This window comes from Macrotis lagotis, chromosome 8 (genome assembly GCF_037893015.1).
Source record: "Macrotis lagotis isolate mMagLag1 chromosome 8, bilby.v1.9.chrom.fasta, whole genome shotgun sequence".
In the NCBI taxonomy this organism is placed as follows: Eukaryota; Metazoa; Chordata; class Mammalia; order Peramelemorphia; family Peramelidae; genus Macrotis; species Macrotis lagotis.
Window position 1 is genome coordinate 28,140,344 of NC_133665.1, and position 18,511 is coordinate 28,158,854.

Here is an 18,511-nt window from a genome sequence, read left to right on the forward strand (position 1 = left end):
GGGCACTAGATCAAAGGAGCTCAGCCCTTTTCTAGTTTTTGTCATTTGAGAGATGCATTATTTTGTTTGTGGTATGGTGAGGTGGAAGGAGCTCTGGATTTGGAATCAGAAGACTTAGGTTCAACTCCCAGTTGACTGTTTACTAGCTCTGTGACTTGACTGTCCCAGTCATTGCTGTGCCAAGCATTGGGAATGCATAGAAAGGCAAAAGACAGTGAGTGACTCTTGCTCTTGAAGGAGCTCATAGTCTGGGGGGGAGGGGATTTAAATAACCAAGAACATACATAGGGGATAAATCAGGGATAATCGAACAGTAGGAAGGCACTAACATTAAGGAGGATCAGGAAATGTTTTCTTTGGAAGTAGAATTTTAGTTGGAACTTGAAGGAAGTCCAGTAGGGCAGGAGGGAGAGCAGTTGTATCATGGGAGCAGGGATGGAGTGTTCAAGGAAAAGAAAGGAGGCCAGTATCACTAGATTGCAGATTACATAGTAGGATTTAAAGTGAAGGAAGAGTGGAAATTTAGTAGAGAGGAGAAATAGGTTATGAAGGTCTTTGAATACTGAACAGAATTTAATATTTGGTCCTGGAGCTTATGAGGAACCACTCTGATTTACTGAAAGGAAGAATGACATAGTCATACCTGCACTTTGGGAAGATCACTTTGACTGCTGAGTAACAGGTAGAATGGAAACTGGAAGCAGGCAGACCAACCAAGAAGGCCATTGTATTAGCCAAGGCATTATTTATTTATTTATTTATTTATTTATTTGTTTATTTGTTTATTTGATTTATTTATTTTGCAAGGCAAATGGAGTTAAGTGGCTTGCCCAAGGCCACACAGCTAGATAATTATTAAGTGACTGAGACCAGATTTGAACTCAGGTACTTCCTGACTCCAGGGCCTGTGCTCTATCCACTGCACCACCTAGTCACCTCTTGTCAAGGTATTACGATGATGAAAAACTGTACCAAGGTGGTGCCAGTGTCACAGAAGAGAACCTATGACAGAGATGTTGTGAAAGTAAAGTTATCAAGCTTTGTCAACAGATTGGATATAGAGAATGGAGAGTCAAGGATGATGCATTGTTTAGAAGACTGGGAGGATGATGGCCGTCATCAGGTTGCAAGAAGGTGATGGATGGTATTTAATAAAAATTAGAATCATCTCTAAAGCTTCAAAAAAATATTACATTAAGTAATCCTTCCAAATCCAAGTGCCATCAAACCTAAATCTGGAGGTCATGAGTTTTATCTGACACAGTATGTTTCTAAGTTTCCTAGTATAATTATATTTTCCTTCTACTGTGATTTTGTAGATTCCTAGAACTAGAGCTGGAAGTGCTCTTCACTTTATAGCTGAGGAAACAGCTCCAGGGAAGTGAAGTGATTTGCCCTTAGTGAGAGTCAGAGGTGATAACTGGAACCTGTGTCCTCTAAATCTAGAATTAAGAATTCCTCCCACCCAGCATGCAGATGTGGTGATTGTTATTATTCTCTCCATATTTCTGACTCCAGCACATATTCTGAGATGTCTCATCTTATTCAGAGTAAGATTAGAAAATATTTCTTGCTTAACTTATTTTTCATCTTGTAGGAAGGCCAATTGATCTTTAAAAACAAGAACTAAAAGACCAGGTGTGATGGTCAATTCTGATACAGATCAAATCCTATAATAGTCCTAGTTACTATAGTTCTTTTTTGCTTATGGAATTTTTGTTGTGCTGAATAGCTTTTGAAATACGTGGACTTATTTTTTCATTGGAAGAGGTGTTTTTGTTATATAAATTATATTTATTAAGATAGTTGGTTTAAAAGCTGTCCAAATCAAAAACCATTCAGCTCTTTGGGGTTCAGAATTTAGGCTAGTCTTTCTATTTCGGAAGGACTTTTTGTTTCTAATTCTTAATAACTCCTATTATGATTTCTATATGGTTTTATATTAATTTCACACGTGATAGAACCTGAGAAACTAGGATTGAAAGTGATTTTACATGTTATTTAATCTAACTCTTCCCAAAAGCATGAAGTTTTTCTAGTTTTCTTGAAAATTCAGAGGATAGAGGATTAACTGCTGAATCTTCTCCATCAAAAGTGTATTATGTTTACTTTCTGTATCTTTTATTATTTATGTGTATTCATGTGGTTTTCCCCATTAGTTTGTATATCCCTTTTGGCAGGGATTGTTTAATTCTGTCTTTTCATCCTTTAGCCCCTCAGACATAGTATCTGGCACACTGTGGTGGTTTAATAAGTGTAATTTATGTGACTGGGTATTTTAGGAAGCTGCCATCAATCAGCCAGAGTTCACACAGCATGAATCAGAACCGAAGAAGGAAGGACTGCAGCAAAAGAAAGGAGATATGGTTCCTGAAGGACCCATCTCTGCTTCTGAGAAGACCCCAAATGCGATGAGACAAGAAGAAAAAGGAGGTAAATTGGATCTAAACTACTAGGTATCTCCTAACTCTGATCAGTTAAAAACAAACAAAAGTCCTCAATAACTAGATGGAAAGAAACATTCTGTGTGCAGGCTCCTTTCTCCATGGCTTACAAGGTAGCTTTCTTTTATCACTTCTTATTCTTGGAATAGTTGCCTTAGATAGATTAGGAGCAGGGTGTATCTTTTGTCAGGTCACAAACATAAATGAAGATAATCTTGGGTTTAAATATTCTTAGAAGATGGATGAGTTCCAGTTAGAGTTTCAAAGATTAATGAGGTCACACTGATTGGGTCCATGACTATCACAGAAGAGTATGACACTGACAAAAGCATTAGATATGAAGAATTCTTACATTAATTGGCCCAGAGTAAAGTAAGCAGAACCAAGTATGTAGTGAACATAAAGACCACACATGATGGAACTGTGATCACCAAATGTGACTAGAGAGAAGAGATGAGAAAATGCACTTCTTAACTTTTTTTGTAGACTTAGGGGACTATGGATATAGAACATTATGTACATATTCTCAGATTCCATTTATGTATATAGGTTCGTTTTGCCAGAATGCGTGCTCCCTCCCCACTCCAGTCATTTTTATTGTTTGTTTCAAAGGATGACTTGGTTGTGTAGGAGAGGAAAGAGGAATACCTTCAGAAATGAGGGTGATTAGGGGTGGCTAGGTGGCTCAGTGGATAGAGCACCATCCCTGTAGTCAGGAGTACCTGAGTTCAAATCCAGCTTCAGACACTTAATAATTACCTAGCTTTGTGGCCTTGGGCAAACCACTTAACCCTGTTTGCCTTGCAAAAATCTAAAGAAAAAAAAAGAAATAAGGATTATTAAAAAAGGTATCAATAAAAATTTTTACGATGTTTGAAAAGATTAATGGGGTCATTAGAAAAAAATTAATGTGGCCAATCTGTTTCCTAGAATTGACTGATTTTTAGGTGGTCACTCACTCTTAGGTAGTTCCCAAATGTCTTTGCTCAGTCACAGATGATTGGGAAAAAAAAAAGAACAAAACACAAAACTGGTTAAGATGTTCATCCCTGACCTTATCTGTGGGCAATTTGTGAGTAGTGGAGAACAAACAGTTCTCCAAAATTAAAATCCCAGATCCAGAAAGGGTGTGATATATCTCCCTTTTCCTCTTCCTCTATCCATGTGGAAAGGCCGAACTTCACTTTTCCCCACTCTGAGCTCATGGGGAGGTCTGTGCAGATTGAAGGAGGTAAGATTTGTTTGTTGAACATTTGTGATAATTTGTCTTTTAAGCAAATTGTGTTCCTCCTGCAGTGAAGACCAATGACATCTTGACTCCTAGCGAAGAGGAGGCTCAGAGGGAGAATCAGGGAGGTGAGCCAGGCAGAGAGCAGAACTCTAATGAAAACGTCAAAGAAAAAGAGAACACTGAACTCAGAGAATCTGTCCAGACCCAGAAGGGGCCAGGTGGCCTTTTGATCAGTCAGGAAAATCATGAAGCTGATGAGCCAGAGAGGGAAGAGCTCATCATTAGGGAAGATGAACAACAGGGTGAACAGGATGGTAAGTAAGGACACTTTTATAGGTTGGTAGCATCTCTTCACCCAGGAATAGGCTCTTCTTTATATGGAAATGGATTCTGTCAATTTTGTGGAGTCTGTGTTCACGTTTCCGTGGTCCTCTAGGAAGGAAGGAGGCAAGCAAACCAATAGGGCAGCACTTCTTGAGTGTTGACTATGTGTCAGATCCTGAATAGAGGGATACAGATTGAAACCAAATGGACAGACATCCTCAGCCCTCCAGGAGCTGGGGAAGAAGAGGTGGAAAAAGGAGTTGAAAAACAAACAAGGATGGGCTTGGAAGTGGGGGATGTATAGGAGGGGAGAGAATGCTTAGAAAATTTCAGCATAGTACACCATAAGATGAGGTAGTAAATGGGCCAGCACAGAGGGGAAGAGATTTGGGTCACTTCATGCAATACAAATATAATTCTTATGGTAGTGGCAGTAGTGGTTATTTAAAATAAATCATAAGTGATATGATGAACTTTACTCTGGTAACACTTGCTAGGTTCTCTAAGTATTAATTCAACCTTGTGAGTGCTATGACATAAGCCTGCTATGTTAGGAAGTATGTTCTTAGTTTTGAAATTTTGATTTATTATATTTTAATCCAATTTTCACTTAAAAATTCAATAGTTTTACTCTATCACTCTTACTCAAAAACCTTATAAACTCCCTATTGCCTATAGGATAAAATGAAAAGAACTAATGGATTTTTACCTACATTTCCAGCCTTATTTCACCTTGCTCCTCCTTCCTACATTCGGTATATTCAGGCCAAGCTGATTTGCTGTTCTCAATCTAGTCCTTCCCACTGCTTTGTAGTTGCATAGGCTATATGTACCCCATGCCAAGAATATACTTCTTCCTTAACTTTTCACATATTTCAGAGAATCGCAGATTTAAAATTGAAAGAAGAGAGACCTCAGGGATGAATTTTGTTGGGTTGTTTCAGTTGTGTTCAACTCTTTGTGATTCCATTTTAGGGTTTTCTTGGCAAACATACTGGGTGGTTTGCATTTACTTCTCCAAATCATCTGATGGATGAAGAACTGAGGCAAACAAGGTTAAAGTGAATTGCCAAAGGTCAGATAGCTAGTAAGTGTCTGAGGCTAGATTTGAACTCAAGAAGATGAGTCTAACCTCTTATTTTATAGATGTGGAAACTAAGGCTCATAGAGGTTATACGATATACTCAACATACCAGTAAGTCATTAAAGTAGCATTTACACTCATATTCTCTTGAAGAAAGGACCAGCATTCTTTACATTATACTAAGATGCTTCTCAACCACTCTTTCTTCAAGACCTTTCCTAATAATAAAGGTACCATTCTTCTCCTTCCAAGAAGTTTCCTTATTTTTTTTTCCTTCCCCCTTCTTTTTCCTCCTACCCTCCTGGGATAAGAAGTGATCTCTGCCTCTTCAGATTTTCTTACATTATTCTTTCTGGACATCTTCTGCCTTTTTTTATGTAATGATATTCCCCTAGTTGAGGGATGGGACTGTATCAGTTTTCTTCTTTGATCTCCTAGGATATAGATACCTTGTCTTTTGTAATTAATACATGGTTTTTGAACTGAAATAATCTGGATCCCAGGATACAGATTTTGATTAGGAAGAGAGACTTTAAGGTCACTGTACTCCTTGTCCCTCACCTTCCTTATCTGAATCATGAGGATTTGATAAGAACCATGGATTAGATCAGAATTGTCAAACACAAGGCCATGTCCCACTATACTTGTGAGCACATCTTTCAGACATGGGAGAGTTTTTAACATAATAAATAAGTATATAATAAAACATAGATAATAGTAACATTTTTAAATTTTTTAAAAAAGTTTAATTTTAATATTTTTTTCTAAGTCACTATGATGCCCATAGGGGATCTTTATGCATTTTGTTTTAGTAGATCTTTCTATTTGAGTTTGGCACTATTGGATTTGATAACCTCTAAAATCCCCTTTTCCTCTAGATCTTTGATCCAGTATCTAGTTTGCTTGTTTTTTGGCAAAGCAATGGAGTTAAGTGACTTGCCCAAGGTCACACAGCTAGGCAATTCTTAAGTGTCTAAGTTTGGATTTGAACTCAGGTCCTCATGACTCCAAGGCTGAGGCTCTGTCCACTGCATCACTTAGCTGCCCTTCTAGTTTTAAATTACTCTTTTTCAAGGAGAAAATGAATACCAGAGAGAAGAAGAGACTTGTTTATAGTCTCACAGGGAGTAATGAGATGGGATTTGAATCTAAATCCTTGGACATAAAATCCAGTTCTCATCCCATTTGACTAGGTATGCCTTTTAAATTAAATTGAATTGATGAAAGTCTCATTTTTACTTGTAAAATTTGATTGTATCTTTCACCATTGCAGTTACTATCTAGTGATAGTATTAAATAAGATTAATTGAACTTGTAGGAACTCCTGTGACTTATGAATGAACTGGGGAAAGTAGTTCACTGTCTTCCACAGAGCAGATGTTTCAATACAGGAGCTACAACTATTCCTTAAGTAATGATCAAGCTATTTAGCCTTATACTTAAGCAAATGTTCATTTACATGCCATTTTGCAACAGTTATATAGTTCTTTTTTGTTTTGTTTTGTTGAGGTAGGTAGAGTCCCAAATATTGTAGATATTCTATCACTAGTCTAAATGGAATTTCTCTCTGTGACTTTAAGAAAGTGTGGCATGCACATTAACAATCCTCCAGTAAGCCATTTGGGCAAATGGCTAAATCAGGTGGAGGGTAACCCAGGGGTTTCACATCTATTAATAATTTGGGGGGTGGCTACTACAAGTACATGACGATTTCCCTTGGTGAAATGGGCAGTTGAGAACAATTTGTTCCATCAGTCATGAAGGCATCTGAGGCAATTGCCATGGAGTGCTCAGAGATTGATTAAACATCAAAGATGGGGAGTTCATCCACTGCATCTTGAGCCATCACCAGTTGTCTTGACTCTGTCCTACTATTGGACTGTGATGACTCTAGAAGAGAGATTATAAGCCGCCAACTTTGTGCAACTCTGCCTCACTTAAATCCAGTTTATGCACAGATAATCACAGACATCATCCATGCCATTTTACCAATTTTACTTATCTCAAAGTTCTGTGGTGACAGGCAAGTGAAAAAGCACATACACTGGGAACAGCTCCACACACAGGTAGCCCAGGCCAGAGAGTCTTCTCATTGGAAGCAGCAGTGGGATTCGGCAGCTTCCTGGGCATCTGAGCAGCCTTGTAAAGATCACACTGCTCCTGCTTGGGAGTAATGTGCCCTAAATATTGTCTGTTTACCCAATCTTGGCCTGATTGCTGCACATTGGGGATTCCTCCCTGTGGTCAAAAAACAAAAAATACAAAAACTTATGCAAAGAAGATTCCATTCACTATTTTTTTTTTTAGGTTTTTGCAAGGCAAATGGGGTTAAGTGGCTTGCCCAAGGCCACACAGCTAGGTAATTATTACCCAATTTTGTTTTTAGGTTTTTTGCAAGGCAAATGGAGTTAAGTGGCTTGCCCAAGGCCACACAGCTAGGTCATTATTAAGTGTCTGAGATCAGATTTGAACTCAGGTACTCCTGACTCCAGGGCCAGTGCTTTATCTGCTATGCCACCTAGCTGCCCCATAGCTAGATAATTATTAAGTGTCTGAGACCGGATTTGAACCCTGGTACTCCTGACTCCAGGGCCGGTACTTTATCCACTGCACCACCTAGCCACCCCGATTCCATTCACTATTATTAGTACATCGAATGTGTGAACACTTTTAGAGCAGCTAGGTTGTGCAGTGGGGAGAGCACTGGCCTTGGAATCAGGACAGGAGTTCAAATTCAGCCTCAGGCACTTCACTACCTGTGTGATCTTGGGCAAGTCACTTAACCTTCATTGCTTCACATCCAGAGCCATCTCCAGTTCTCCTGATTCATATCTGGCCAATGGGCCCAGCTAGCTCTGGAGGAGAAAACAAGGCTGGTGACTTAGCATAGCGCCCCCCACCCCAATCTAGTTCACATACTTGTTAGGGTCTTCTTCAGAAACAAAGAACAAATAGTAGATAATACAAAAAACAACAGACCAGATGAATAAAAGATGAATAGCTCTTTTTAAGAGAGAACTCAGAAATTACTGCATCCAAATAAGAGTCCTGAATGAAACAAAGCTGGCCAGTGAAGGCCAGCCTACTGAAGTCAGAGCTGGATGCATATTTTCCTTTAGTGGCTGAAGGGAAAGGGAGCACCATGGTTTTAAAATGGCAATGTGTTCCACCATTTTTAGTATACCACCTACCTGTCACCAATACCTTTTTTTTTAGGTTTTTTGCAAGGCAATGGGTTTAAGTGGCATGCCCAAGATCACACAGCTAGGTAATTATTAAGTGTCTGAGGTCAAATTTGAACTCAGGTACTCCTGACTCCAGGGCCGGTGCTCTATCCATTGCACCACTTAGCTGCCGCCCCCAATATCTTTTTAAAATATAATTTTATATGCACATAGATTCACAAATTAGAGCCTAGAAAAGTTCTTCAGCATACCTTCTCATCAAACTTCTTTTTCCTCCTGATCCCCCAAATACAAGGGAAAAAGAAAGACCCTGTTCTCAAGAAACATTTTAAGAAGGAGAAGGCAGCACAGAAAAGGGAGCTGAAAAAGAGTGTAGCAGTGATGGAGCTCAGAGGGAGGGTACCATGATGCATGTGGCAAAATCCCTAGTCAGATGCCTAGCCAAGAGGAGAACAAAGTATGGACTGCCTGGATTTGCCCATGAAATGGAATTCACCAGTAGGAGAAGGGCATTGGCATGGTAGATATTACAGGATCTTCCAGCAAGCCCGGGATGTTGAGGGAAGCTCTAGAGTGAGAAGGTAGCTGAACCATGGAGACAAAGTTCTTAGAGACAGAAGCAGAGCCAGTAGGGAATAAACTCCAGTTTTGGCCGCCTCTTACCTCCAGGATCAAACACAAGCTCTTAGTATTTCAGTCCTTCACAACCTGGCCCCAACCCAACTTTCTAACTGTATTCCACATTAGTTGCCGTAAATACACTCTGTGGTTGATTTCATTTTCCTGCTGTAACACATGACTCTACATCGTTTTTCTCCAGTTATGTACTCCTTCCTCAACTCTCTTAGAATCCCTAATTTTCTTGAAAGCTTAGCTTCACGGGCCATTTTCTACATGGAGGCCTTTACTTGTCCCTCTGTTTTAGTATACTCCCCATCCACTCCCCCAATATTTTTTTTCAAATATTCTTTTAAATGCACATAGACTCACAGATCAGTGCTTAGAAAGTTCTTCAGAATACCTTCTCATCAAATCCCTTCTTTTTTACATAAGAGGAAACAGGGTATTAGAAAAGCTAAGTGATTAGGGGCCAGCCAGTTGGTGCAGAGGATAAGAGCATGAGCCCTGGATTCAGGAGGATTTGAGTTCAAATCCAGTCTCAGACACTTAATAATTGCCTACTTGTGTGACCGTGGGCAAGTCACAACCCCATTGCCATAAATAAATAAAATTTAAAAAAAAGAAAAGCAAAGCTAAGTGATTTGTTCAAGGTGGTGGTGCCAGTAGTACATAGAAGAACTTGGATCTGAATTCTGGCCCCATGATTCCAAATTCAGCAGGAAAATTCAGAACTCTCTCCATTGAAACATGCTTGTTCTTGATGATTGTTATAATAAATTTACAGGAGTAAATCAGCCCAATCCGGGAACAAATGAAGACTACAACAATGATGAAAATGAAGCTGAGTCTGAAAGAGACAAGCAGGCAGCTCTCACAGGCAATGATAATCTAAATGGTAGGTGTTGTTTGGGGTCTGGTCCTTTCTCATTTTATCTCTCCTTCTATCAGGTATGAATGACTATCATAATCCAAATTATTATTTTGTCAAGTTTACATTTTTTGGGAGTAACTTCTCTACTTCAGAAGGTTTTTGCAAAGGCCAATCATATTTTTAAAAAATAGATTTATATTGTTATTGTTTTCATATTGCCTAGATTCCTCCTCTTTCCTCTCCTAGAGAGTCATGCTTTATAATGAAAAGGTTTTTCCTTACATATGGATCCTGACTTCTAGGAAGGAGCAGGGAGGGAAGTCTCTTCTTTGGGGATTAAATAACCTTGTTTTTTTATAATTTTACAATGGTCATTTTCGATTGTCTGGTAGTTTCTTTTTTTTTTCTTTATGCTGTTGAACTGACTACATTTTTTAAAAAAAGTATGGAAGGGGGGGTTAACATTCAGAACCAAGTTTCATGTCAAAGACTTTTATGGAGATTACTGTGCTAAGGTCTCTTCTCTTTAGAGTTGTTTAGTCATAATTGATGGTTTCATTCAACGTATTTATTTTGCTAAAAATATGATAAATGTTGCTCAGATCAGGAAAAGGGTTCCCTATAGTTTTGTCCTGAGCCTTCTTCTTTTCTATTTTTTAAATTAAAAATAATTTTTTAAAATTTATTTTTCTGGATATATGTTATGAAAGTTTTTCAATTTTCATCCATATGCATATGCATATTTTAAAGTTATATAATTTCCTTCCTCCCTCCCCTGATTGGTGAACAGTTAGGTGAATATCATACATGCATATTTGTGTTAAACATGTTGACAGATTAGTCATTTTTGGTATAGGGAATTATGATTAAGGAAAAGAAATACATGCGAGAAATTTTTTAAGAAGTGAATGCATAGTGTTCATCAGATTCTGATGGGTTTGGGTTTTTTTGTTTGGTTTGGTTTTTATTCTCCTGGATGGGGATAACACTGTTCATAGCCAGTCTCCTAGGGTTGTCCTAGCTCTCTGAACTGCTGAGAGGAGCTGCACCTATCACTGTTAATCACAATGTTGTTGTTAATGTGTAGAATGTTCTCTTGGTTCTGCTCCCTTCGCTCAGCATCAAATCCTGTAATTCATTCTATGCTCTTCTAGAGTCTGAACATTTATGGTCTCTTATAGAATAGTATTCCATAACATTCATAAACCTTAACTTGTTCAACCATACCCCAATTGGTGGGCATTTCTTCAATTTTTAATTCTTTGCCACTACAGAAAGCTACTATGAATATTTTTAAACATGTGGGACCCCATTTTTTATGATTTCTTCTGGTTTTAGGCCTAGTGTTGGAATTGCTGAGTCAAGGAGTGATCAGTTTTGCTCTTTGGACATAGCTCCATATTGCTGTACAAAATGGTTGGATCGGTTCACAACTTCACCAGCAATGCATTAATACCCCAATCCTCCCACAACCTCTCCAACATTGATTGTTTTCCCTTTTTTGTCATCTTAGCCAATCTGATAGGTGTGAGGTGATAACCTTAGAGTTGTTTTAATTTGCCTTTCTCTAATCAATAGTGATTTGGAGCATTTTTTCATATAATTATATATGCTTTAATTTTTTCATTTGAAAACTTCATATCCTTTGACCATTTATCAATTGGGGGAATGACTTGTGATCTTATAAATTTGATGCAATTCTCTTTTTAATTTAAAAATGAGACCTTTTTCTCTATACTTCACTTGGTGACCAATGAACTTTTTTTGGATTTAAGAATTATCTCTAATTTGATAATTCCCAAATCTACCTGGCCCTTACCTGACTTCTAGTCTTATGCTTCTAATTAACTTTCAGAAATCTCATACTGGATGTCTAGTAGACTTCCTCATATTCAGAAACTCCAGTGGTTCCCTGTCAACTCAAGGATCAAAATATAAACTCCTCTGTCTGTCATCCTCTGTCCCCCCCTCCAAGTCCCCCAAATCCCTTTCCGTTCTTATATCTTATTCCCCTCCATATACTCTTCCATCCAGTGACACTGGTCTTCTGGCTCAGGGTATTTTCTCTGACTGTCCTCCTTGCCTCAAATGCTCTCTCTCTTTAATGTTGCCTATTGACCTTCTTGACTTCCTTCAATTCCTAAATAAAATCTCTCCTTCCGAAGCCCTCTTTATTTCTGTCATTTCCTATTTATCTTGCTTCTAGCTAGTTTGCACATATTTGTTTTCTTGTTGTCTCCATTAAATTGTAAGCTCCTTGAGGACAGGGACCACCTTTTGCCTCTTTTTTTATCCTCAAGTTTAGCACAGTGTCTGACTCATAATAAATCCATGATAAATGTTTATTGTCTACCTGCCATCTCAGAACCTGTGCCCTATGAAATCAGGGATATAGCAAGACTGTTGGAATGCTCTGAGATAATCCACATACTAACAGCATTTCTTTTGTAGATGTCAGTAATTTCTTTCTATGGCAGTTTTTTTCTGAGAAAATCTAGCATTAAAAAATATACTGACATGATAAAAAATTTTCTACCAAATATTATCACCTGTATGGTACCTACCACAACACAAAGATCAGATTTGTAGTCAGAAGTTTGATAGTAAATTCTAAATCTAGCTCTTTTACTTCATACTAACTTTGTAAGCATCATCATCACCTCTATTAGCCTGTTTTTTCGTTTGTGAAATTAGAAGATTCAATTACAATAAAGCCTTAAACAAATAAACAAAAAGCCAGGCATCAGGTTTCACTGGTCTAGAGGACTCTAAATGAAGAAATTCTTTTCCAGTGCTGAATAGCACCTGGTCTGCAACTAATAATCATTGAAATTTGTCTGGGCCACTATGAGGTTTAGTAAAGTGGGAGTTGAATCCAGGTTTTCTTGACAATGTGGCTGGTGCTGTCTTATAATAGCTAAAATACTTACACACACAGGCAAATGTTGAATTTTGAACAATTGAGATGTTCAAAATAATCCTAGTGGAGCTAGAGCTTATTCAAGTTTGCCCAGATGGCAACAGAGCTGGAATTCTTTTCTTCCCTGATAACAGTATCTCTTAACCTGTAAATGTATAGGACTCAGTACCTACAACCATTACCAGTTCTTGTCATTGATCTATATTAGCAAAATCAAATTTAAAAGGATAAAACATTTTATAGGGATAAATTTTTTTTTTTATAGAAACAAAAGGCAATCAAATTAGTTTCACAAATAAAGTAGGAAAGGTGTAACTAGACAGTTCTTCTGAAATAGATGTTGAGATTTTGGTGGATTACAAATTCAATATGACTAATGGGTGATGTCTAAAGTATGCAGGTAAAGTATAAAACTTCATTAAAAGGCATTGCATTGAGGGATGAGGTGATTGTCTCACTGTATTTCACCTTCGACCATATATGGAATCTGGTGTTTGGTGCTGGGTTAAATTTTAGGAGAACATTGGTAAGCAACAGAGAATACAGAAGAGGATACCCAAGACTGTGAAAGACTTTGGAGTTTATGCTTTATATGAATTGACAGAAGGAGTTAGAGATGTTTTAGCTGAGAGATAAAAAATTCTTAAATAAATATATGGTAGTTATCTTCAAGAATTTGAAGGACTGCTGTGTGGAAGGGGAATTAAACACATTCCAGGGCAAAACAGGAGCATTGAGTAGAAGATGCAAAGAGAAAGAAATAGACTTGATGTGAAGAAAGACTTCCAGCCAAAATTGGCTGCCTCAGGAGAATGTGGGTTCTTCCTCACTAGGAATCTTCAAGTAGAGCCAAATTGACCACATGTTAAGGATATTGTAGATGAAAGTTTAAAGGAAAAAGGTGGGAATCTGAGATCCTGTATTAAAATTCTTCTGATACTTGACTTTTTTTAACCCTTGCTTGACCTTGCTTGAGTCTCAATTTCCTCCATCTATAAATTGAGATTTAAATCTTGTTACTATAAATAGATGACCCTTCCCTATTCTGATATTTTATACCTTGATATTCTGGTGATTGCTATTTTATAGTTTATAAAATAACCACAACAGAAGATGCTTTCTTAACCAAACTATACTTTTGTAAATCTGTTCCTTACAGCAATAAGCTTTCAAAGTATATAGCTAAACTGCTTCTACTCCATGAAGTTTAGGAATTTGAAATCTAAGCAGTTCCCACCTTTCCTTGGCCCAGAATAGATAGGGAAGTCTCACATTTACTGCTAATTAACACACATACAGCTTTATTCTCTAGAATGGTTTGCTAGAACACAAGAAAGAATTGCTCCTGGAGTTTGAATTCTATGCTATGTCCATCAAATTCTGATGCTTTGTACTTGCAGTTACTTTCATAGCTTCCTTCAGAAGGGCTCTGAAACCTTCTTCTGAAAGCTGCCACTTAGGTGTGCTGGTGATCTTTATTTAGTCTGAGATTAAGTATAATAAACTGAGGAGGCATATGAAAAAACACAAGTCCTTTGAGAGATATTACTTGGTAGGAGAAATACCATAATCATCAAGTAGAGTTTTATTTGATTCTCCACTATATTTTGAGGCAGCAGAAGGATTTTCAACAACTGTACAATGCAATAGAGAGCTCATGCTGGGCCTGATATCTGGATTGTGATTTAGATATAGTAAGAAGCTGGCTATGAGTGAGCAAGCCACTTCTATTTCCCTATCTACAAAATAGGAATATTTTGGTGCCTACTCATAGGGATATTTTGAAAAACAAGTATTTTTTTTAGCTAAAAGAAATTTTATTTATTTTGAGTTTTACAATTTCCCCCCTAATCTTGCTTCCCTCCCCCCACTCCCCACAGAAGTTAGTCTGTTAATCTTTACACTGTTTCCATGGTATACACTGATCTAAGTTGAATGCGATGAGAGAGAAATCATATCCTTAAAGGAAGAAAAATAAAGTATAATTACATAAGATATGGGTGAAAAAAAGTATTTTTAAGTCTTAAGCGCTGTAGAAATGTTTTATAGGAATGGTGAGGAAAAAAAGTCTTAAATTTAGACTTTAACTTTTAGAGACTTGTACAAATTCCTTTTAGTGGTGAGTATAAATGTTTGATTCATTTTTGATAGAGCTGGCCCACTAGTTTGAGCTCAAATTCATGATGCATTAGAAATGTAGATACATGTCTTTTATGTCTTTAACAATCTTGGGTGTCCTCTTGTGCATTCTCTGTATCTTGTCAATAATTTCCTCAGGCTATTGCTACATTTGATAGTCATTTGTGTAATATAGAATATGCTTGTTTTTAATACTTATAGAAGTTTATAGTTATTTCATGATAGCTGTTATGACTTGTTGGCTCTAACTGTAGTATTCATTTAATAATAATTTTTGTACTGTACTCATCCATCGCAGTAGGAAATGGATGTTGTGTATGCTGGTTTCTAAAAATGTTAATATAGGAAATTACTTTTCTTCTTAGAACCAGATCCTGAAGTCATCAATGATAACTTAGTCGAAGAGGGTGAAAAGAAAGACCATGAGAAGTGAATCCAAGTTTAAAGGGAGAGCTCACAACAGATGATCCCCATGACAATGGAACATTTATAAATATGAAGCAATCTGATGTGTGCACTGGGAGATCAGTGTTGGGAAATTTTAATATGTACACGATGCCAATAAGGGGGAAAATAAGAATGTCAAATGTTCAGACAAGATTGGGTTTGTTTGTTTTTTCCCCCCTGGAATCAGTTCAAGGTTTCTAAATGGACAGAGACTTTTAGGAAGGAAAAATTGACCACTTTTTTATTATTATTATTGGAAAAATGAATAATTCATGAAAAGACTGTCCTTGAAAAGACTGCCCAGGAGTTATACTTCAAGCATAATTCTTAATGTTGCAACATGGCTCTAATTATTCTTATATTTGTTATTAAAAAATTTTGAGTCTAAGTTCTGACAATTAATATTCTTCTATAAAGGATTCTCAGAGCTTTGTCTTCCCTTTTTTTCTGCCTTGCAGTCCATTTCTCCTTTTGCTGCTCAGTAGGTCATTCTTACATCTGTCTTTAAGGTGAGCAACATTCATATTGAGGACTTGGATAGCTGGTTCTCCTGCTTTGAGACAGATGTACTTCTTGGTAATTCTGATAATCAGAATAACCTTTAAATACTGACTGTTATCACACAAAACATTACTAGCAACACTTTTAAGGAAGAATAAGTGCAAAGCTCTTGTTTTATATGCTGTGTGCATTCTCTTTTTTTTTAAATTCACTATATGACACTATTTTAAAATGATTGTAACTTAACTGAGTATGTGTATTTCCTTTCCAATTAGGGACTTCTTTAGTAAGTCAGTATTATGAACAAAGGACCATGATCAACCTATACACACAACTGAAATCTGAGCATTTAATGTTACACGGCCATTTTTGCAGCAGAGGACAAAAAGATGGAAATGTAGAATTGTTACTAAAGTTACTTTGGTCTTGAAGTGAATCCATACTTCGATTAAAATAAAGTTAATAAAATTAATATGCTCTGGTTTTGGGAAGGTTTGGAAAAAATTAGGGTTTTCTTTGTCCTGCATTTTCTACATTAGCTTGTAAGGGTAAAAAAATCATCTATGTATGTAACAACATTTTTTCTGATCTGAATAATTTAGTTAGATAATGTTTATTCTGGAAATGAATTCACCTTCTTTTGCTGTTAAAAATGACTACTTTAAATGTTATAATAGACTGTGAATACAAGTAATAGATTTGATTTCTATGCTGAATATTTACGGGAAAGAGGGAAAAAAACCATCTATGAAATTACTTCTGAGTGCAAATTCCCATAAACTAAGAAATCTCTGAAATATTATATGACATTTAATAAATTAAGAAAAGAGAAAATAGAATTTCCTTTTAAGATGTAGTTAAAAACATAGTTTTAGAATTGGAAGGGAGCCTTAGGGATAATTTCATCCATCTCCCTAATTTAAAAAAAAAGAATAGAAGCCCATTGAGGTTAGTCATTTTAAAGTCACACAGAACTTAGACAAAAACTCACAAATTGTGATCCAATATTCTTTTTCATTACACTACACACTACATTGGTGAAGATTAATGTTATGGAAAGGTGAAGAACTTTTTGACTTTTCTTGTTACAGAATCTTTCTTATAAATCAGGAACTTGTTAGAAAGCACTTCACCATTCCACAGTTCTACATATTGCGACTGTAATAGAGGAGTTTTGACAAAAGGACATTAATCACTTGGTAGCCAGCCTTGGGGTGAAGCATATCTTTGGACCATCCCTAGAGAATGACAAACTGGCTGGCTCCCTATTTTAAGGCATAGTATAGAACTTTTACTATACAGGCTTAGCTTTTGAGAACCCAAGTTTACCTTGTCATTACAAAAAAAATAATCTGTAGACAGATGTCAAAGAGGGTAACAAAATGGACTTATAAGGCCTTGCCTAAAGTTCTCCTCTGAACTTTTGGTAACTTGTTGATAGAAATGACACACAAAACCTCCCCTGTCTTTGAGCACAAAGTCTCATCCTGCTCATACTCATACAGTGATACATTCAGGGGTTGAAAACTAAAATCAACCATTGTCAATTCATCCATTACAATCATTTTGGTAGCCCAGGAAAGAATCTGACCCACAGTACATTGCTCATATTTTTCCCCTTGGTGGCAGCGGTTTGGGCTGTCATCCACGTTGAATTCTGCGCCCTCCTGTGGCCATTGGCACTTATGGATGAGACAGCAAGAAACCTGGCTACTGAAGAATTCCCTTTTGTGTGTGTGTGTGTGTGTGTGTGTGTGTGTACACATATATAGGCCAAACAGGCACCTAATTTATGATTTTAGTTTTAATAGCACCAGTCAAATTAACCTAAAAGGCATTAAGAATGTAGTCAACTTTAGGGTTGCCTTTTCACAAAAGAGAATCTTAGGGTATTTTTCTCTTATTTCAGTTATATGCTCTGAGTAAAGCAATTTCTTTTCCAGAGATACCATGAATAGTTTTATTGTGTTAGGTACATTAACTGTACCTTTCTGTAAGGAAGAGAGTAGGGTGGGCAATAGGATTAACCCATTAAAGTAAATCACCAGCTTACCACTTACACATTTTGAAGAAAGAATAGTTTTAGTGTTATGGGTTTTTTGGTAATGGTTATTCTTACAACTTGTGTAATCGCTGATTGTTAAAAACATCTGCTTGCTTGTTAGCAAAACCTGGAATGGTGGAATTAAACTGTGAAGAACTGTTTTAAAATCATGGGTCATTTAGGGTAGATTAGATCCATTTCTATAGCTTTGTATTTGGTTTAGATTAGTTTATATTATGAAATAATGAAGGGGTATAATGTTTACTGAACTTGGAAAAACTTGTCTAACATTTTTGTTTCAATTGTTTGCTTTGAAATTGTTTAACTTTAGAAAATATTTAATACTTTAAAATAAAAATGAATTATCTTCATGACTTATTGCATTATTTTACTCTGCTCAATAGTTACAGAGCATTAGTATCTTTGATATATTCATTTTGGTATGACATGGTCACTCATCTGAAACAGGATATTTAGATTTAAAACATTTAACAACTTTTTAAAAAATTATTTTTGAGGAATTATTAAACACTAAGTTGATCTTTCTATTTTGCCCAGGCTTGAAGTGCAGTGGCCACTAATGGACCTTACACCAGTTGATTAGTATGGTAGCTTTACCTGCTGTTTCCTACCTGTGCTGGTTAACCTCAAGACCTTTTTCCCCCTCTTCCCCACCCCCCCCCAATCCTGGTGGAACCCC

At 36.9% G+C, this 18,511-nt stretch overlaps 1 protein-coding gene across 1 annotated transcript in view; it reads left to right on the top strand.

Annotated features, from left to right (window-relative positions):
• The window catches only part of GOLM1 (golgi membrane protein 1), a 124,173-nt gene extending 106,024 nt beyond the window's left edge, over positions 1 to 18,149 (top strand). Inside the window, exons 7-10 of the mRNA XM_074196610.1 lie at positions 2,283 to 2,433; positions 3,741 to 3,989; positions 9,674 to 9,784; positions 15,185 to 18,149. Coding sequence (XP_074052711.1) covers positions 2,283 to 2,433; positions 3,741 to 3,989; positions 9,674 to 9,784; positions 15,185 to 15,252 — 579 coding nt within the window. The 3' untranslated portion in view covers positions 15,253 to 18,149. The remainder of the gene's footprint in view (positions 1 to 2,282; positions 2,434 to 3,740; positions 3,990 to 9,673; positions 9,785 to 15,184) is intronic.
• Positions 18,150 to 18,511: the final 362 nt, after the last annotated feature.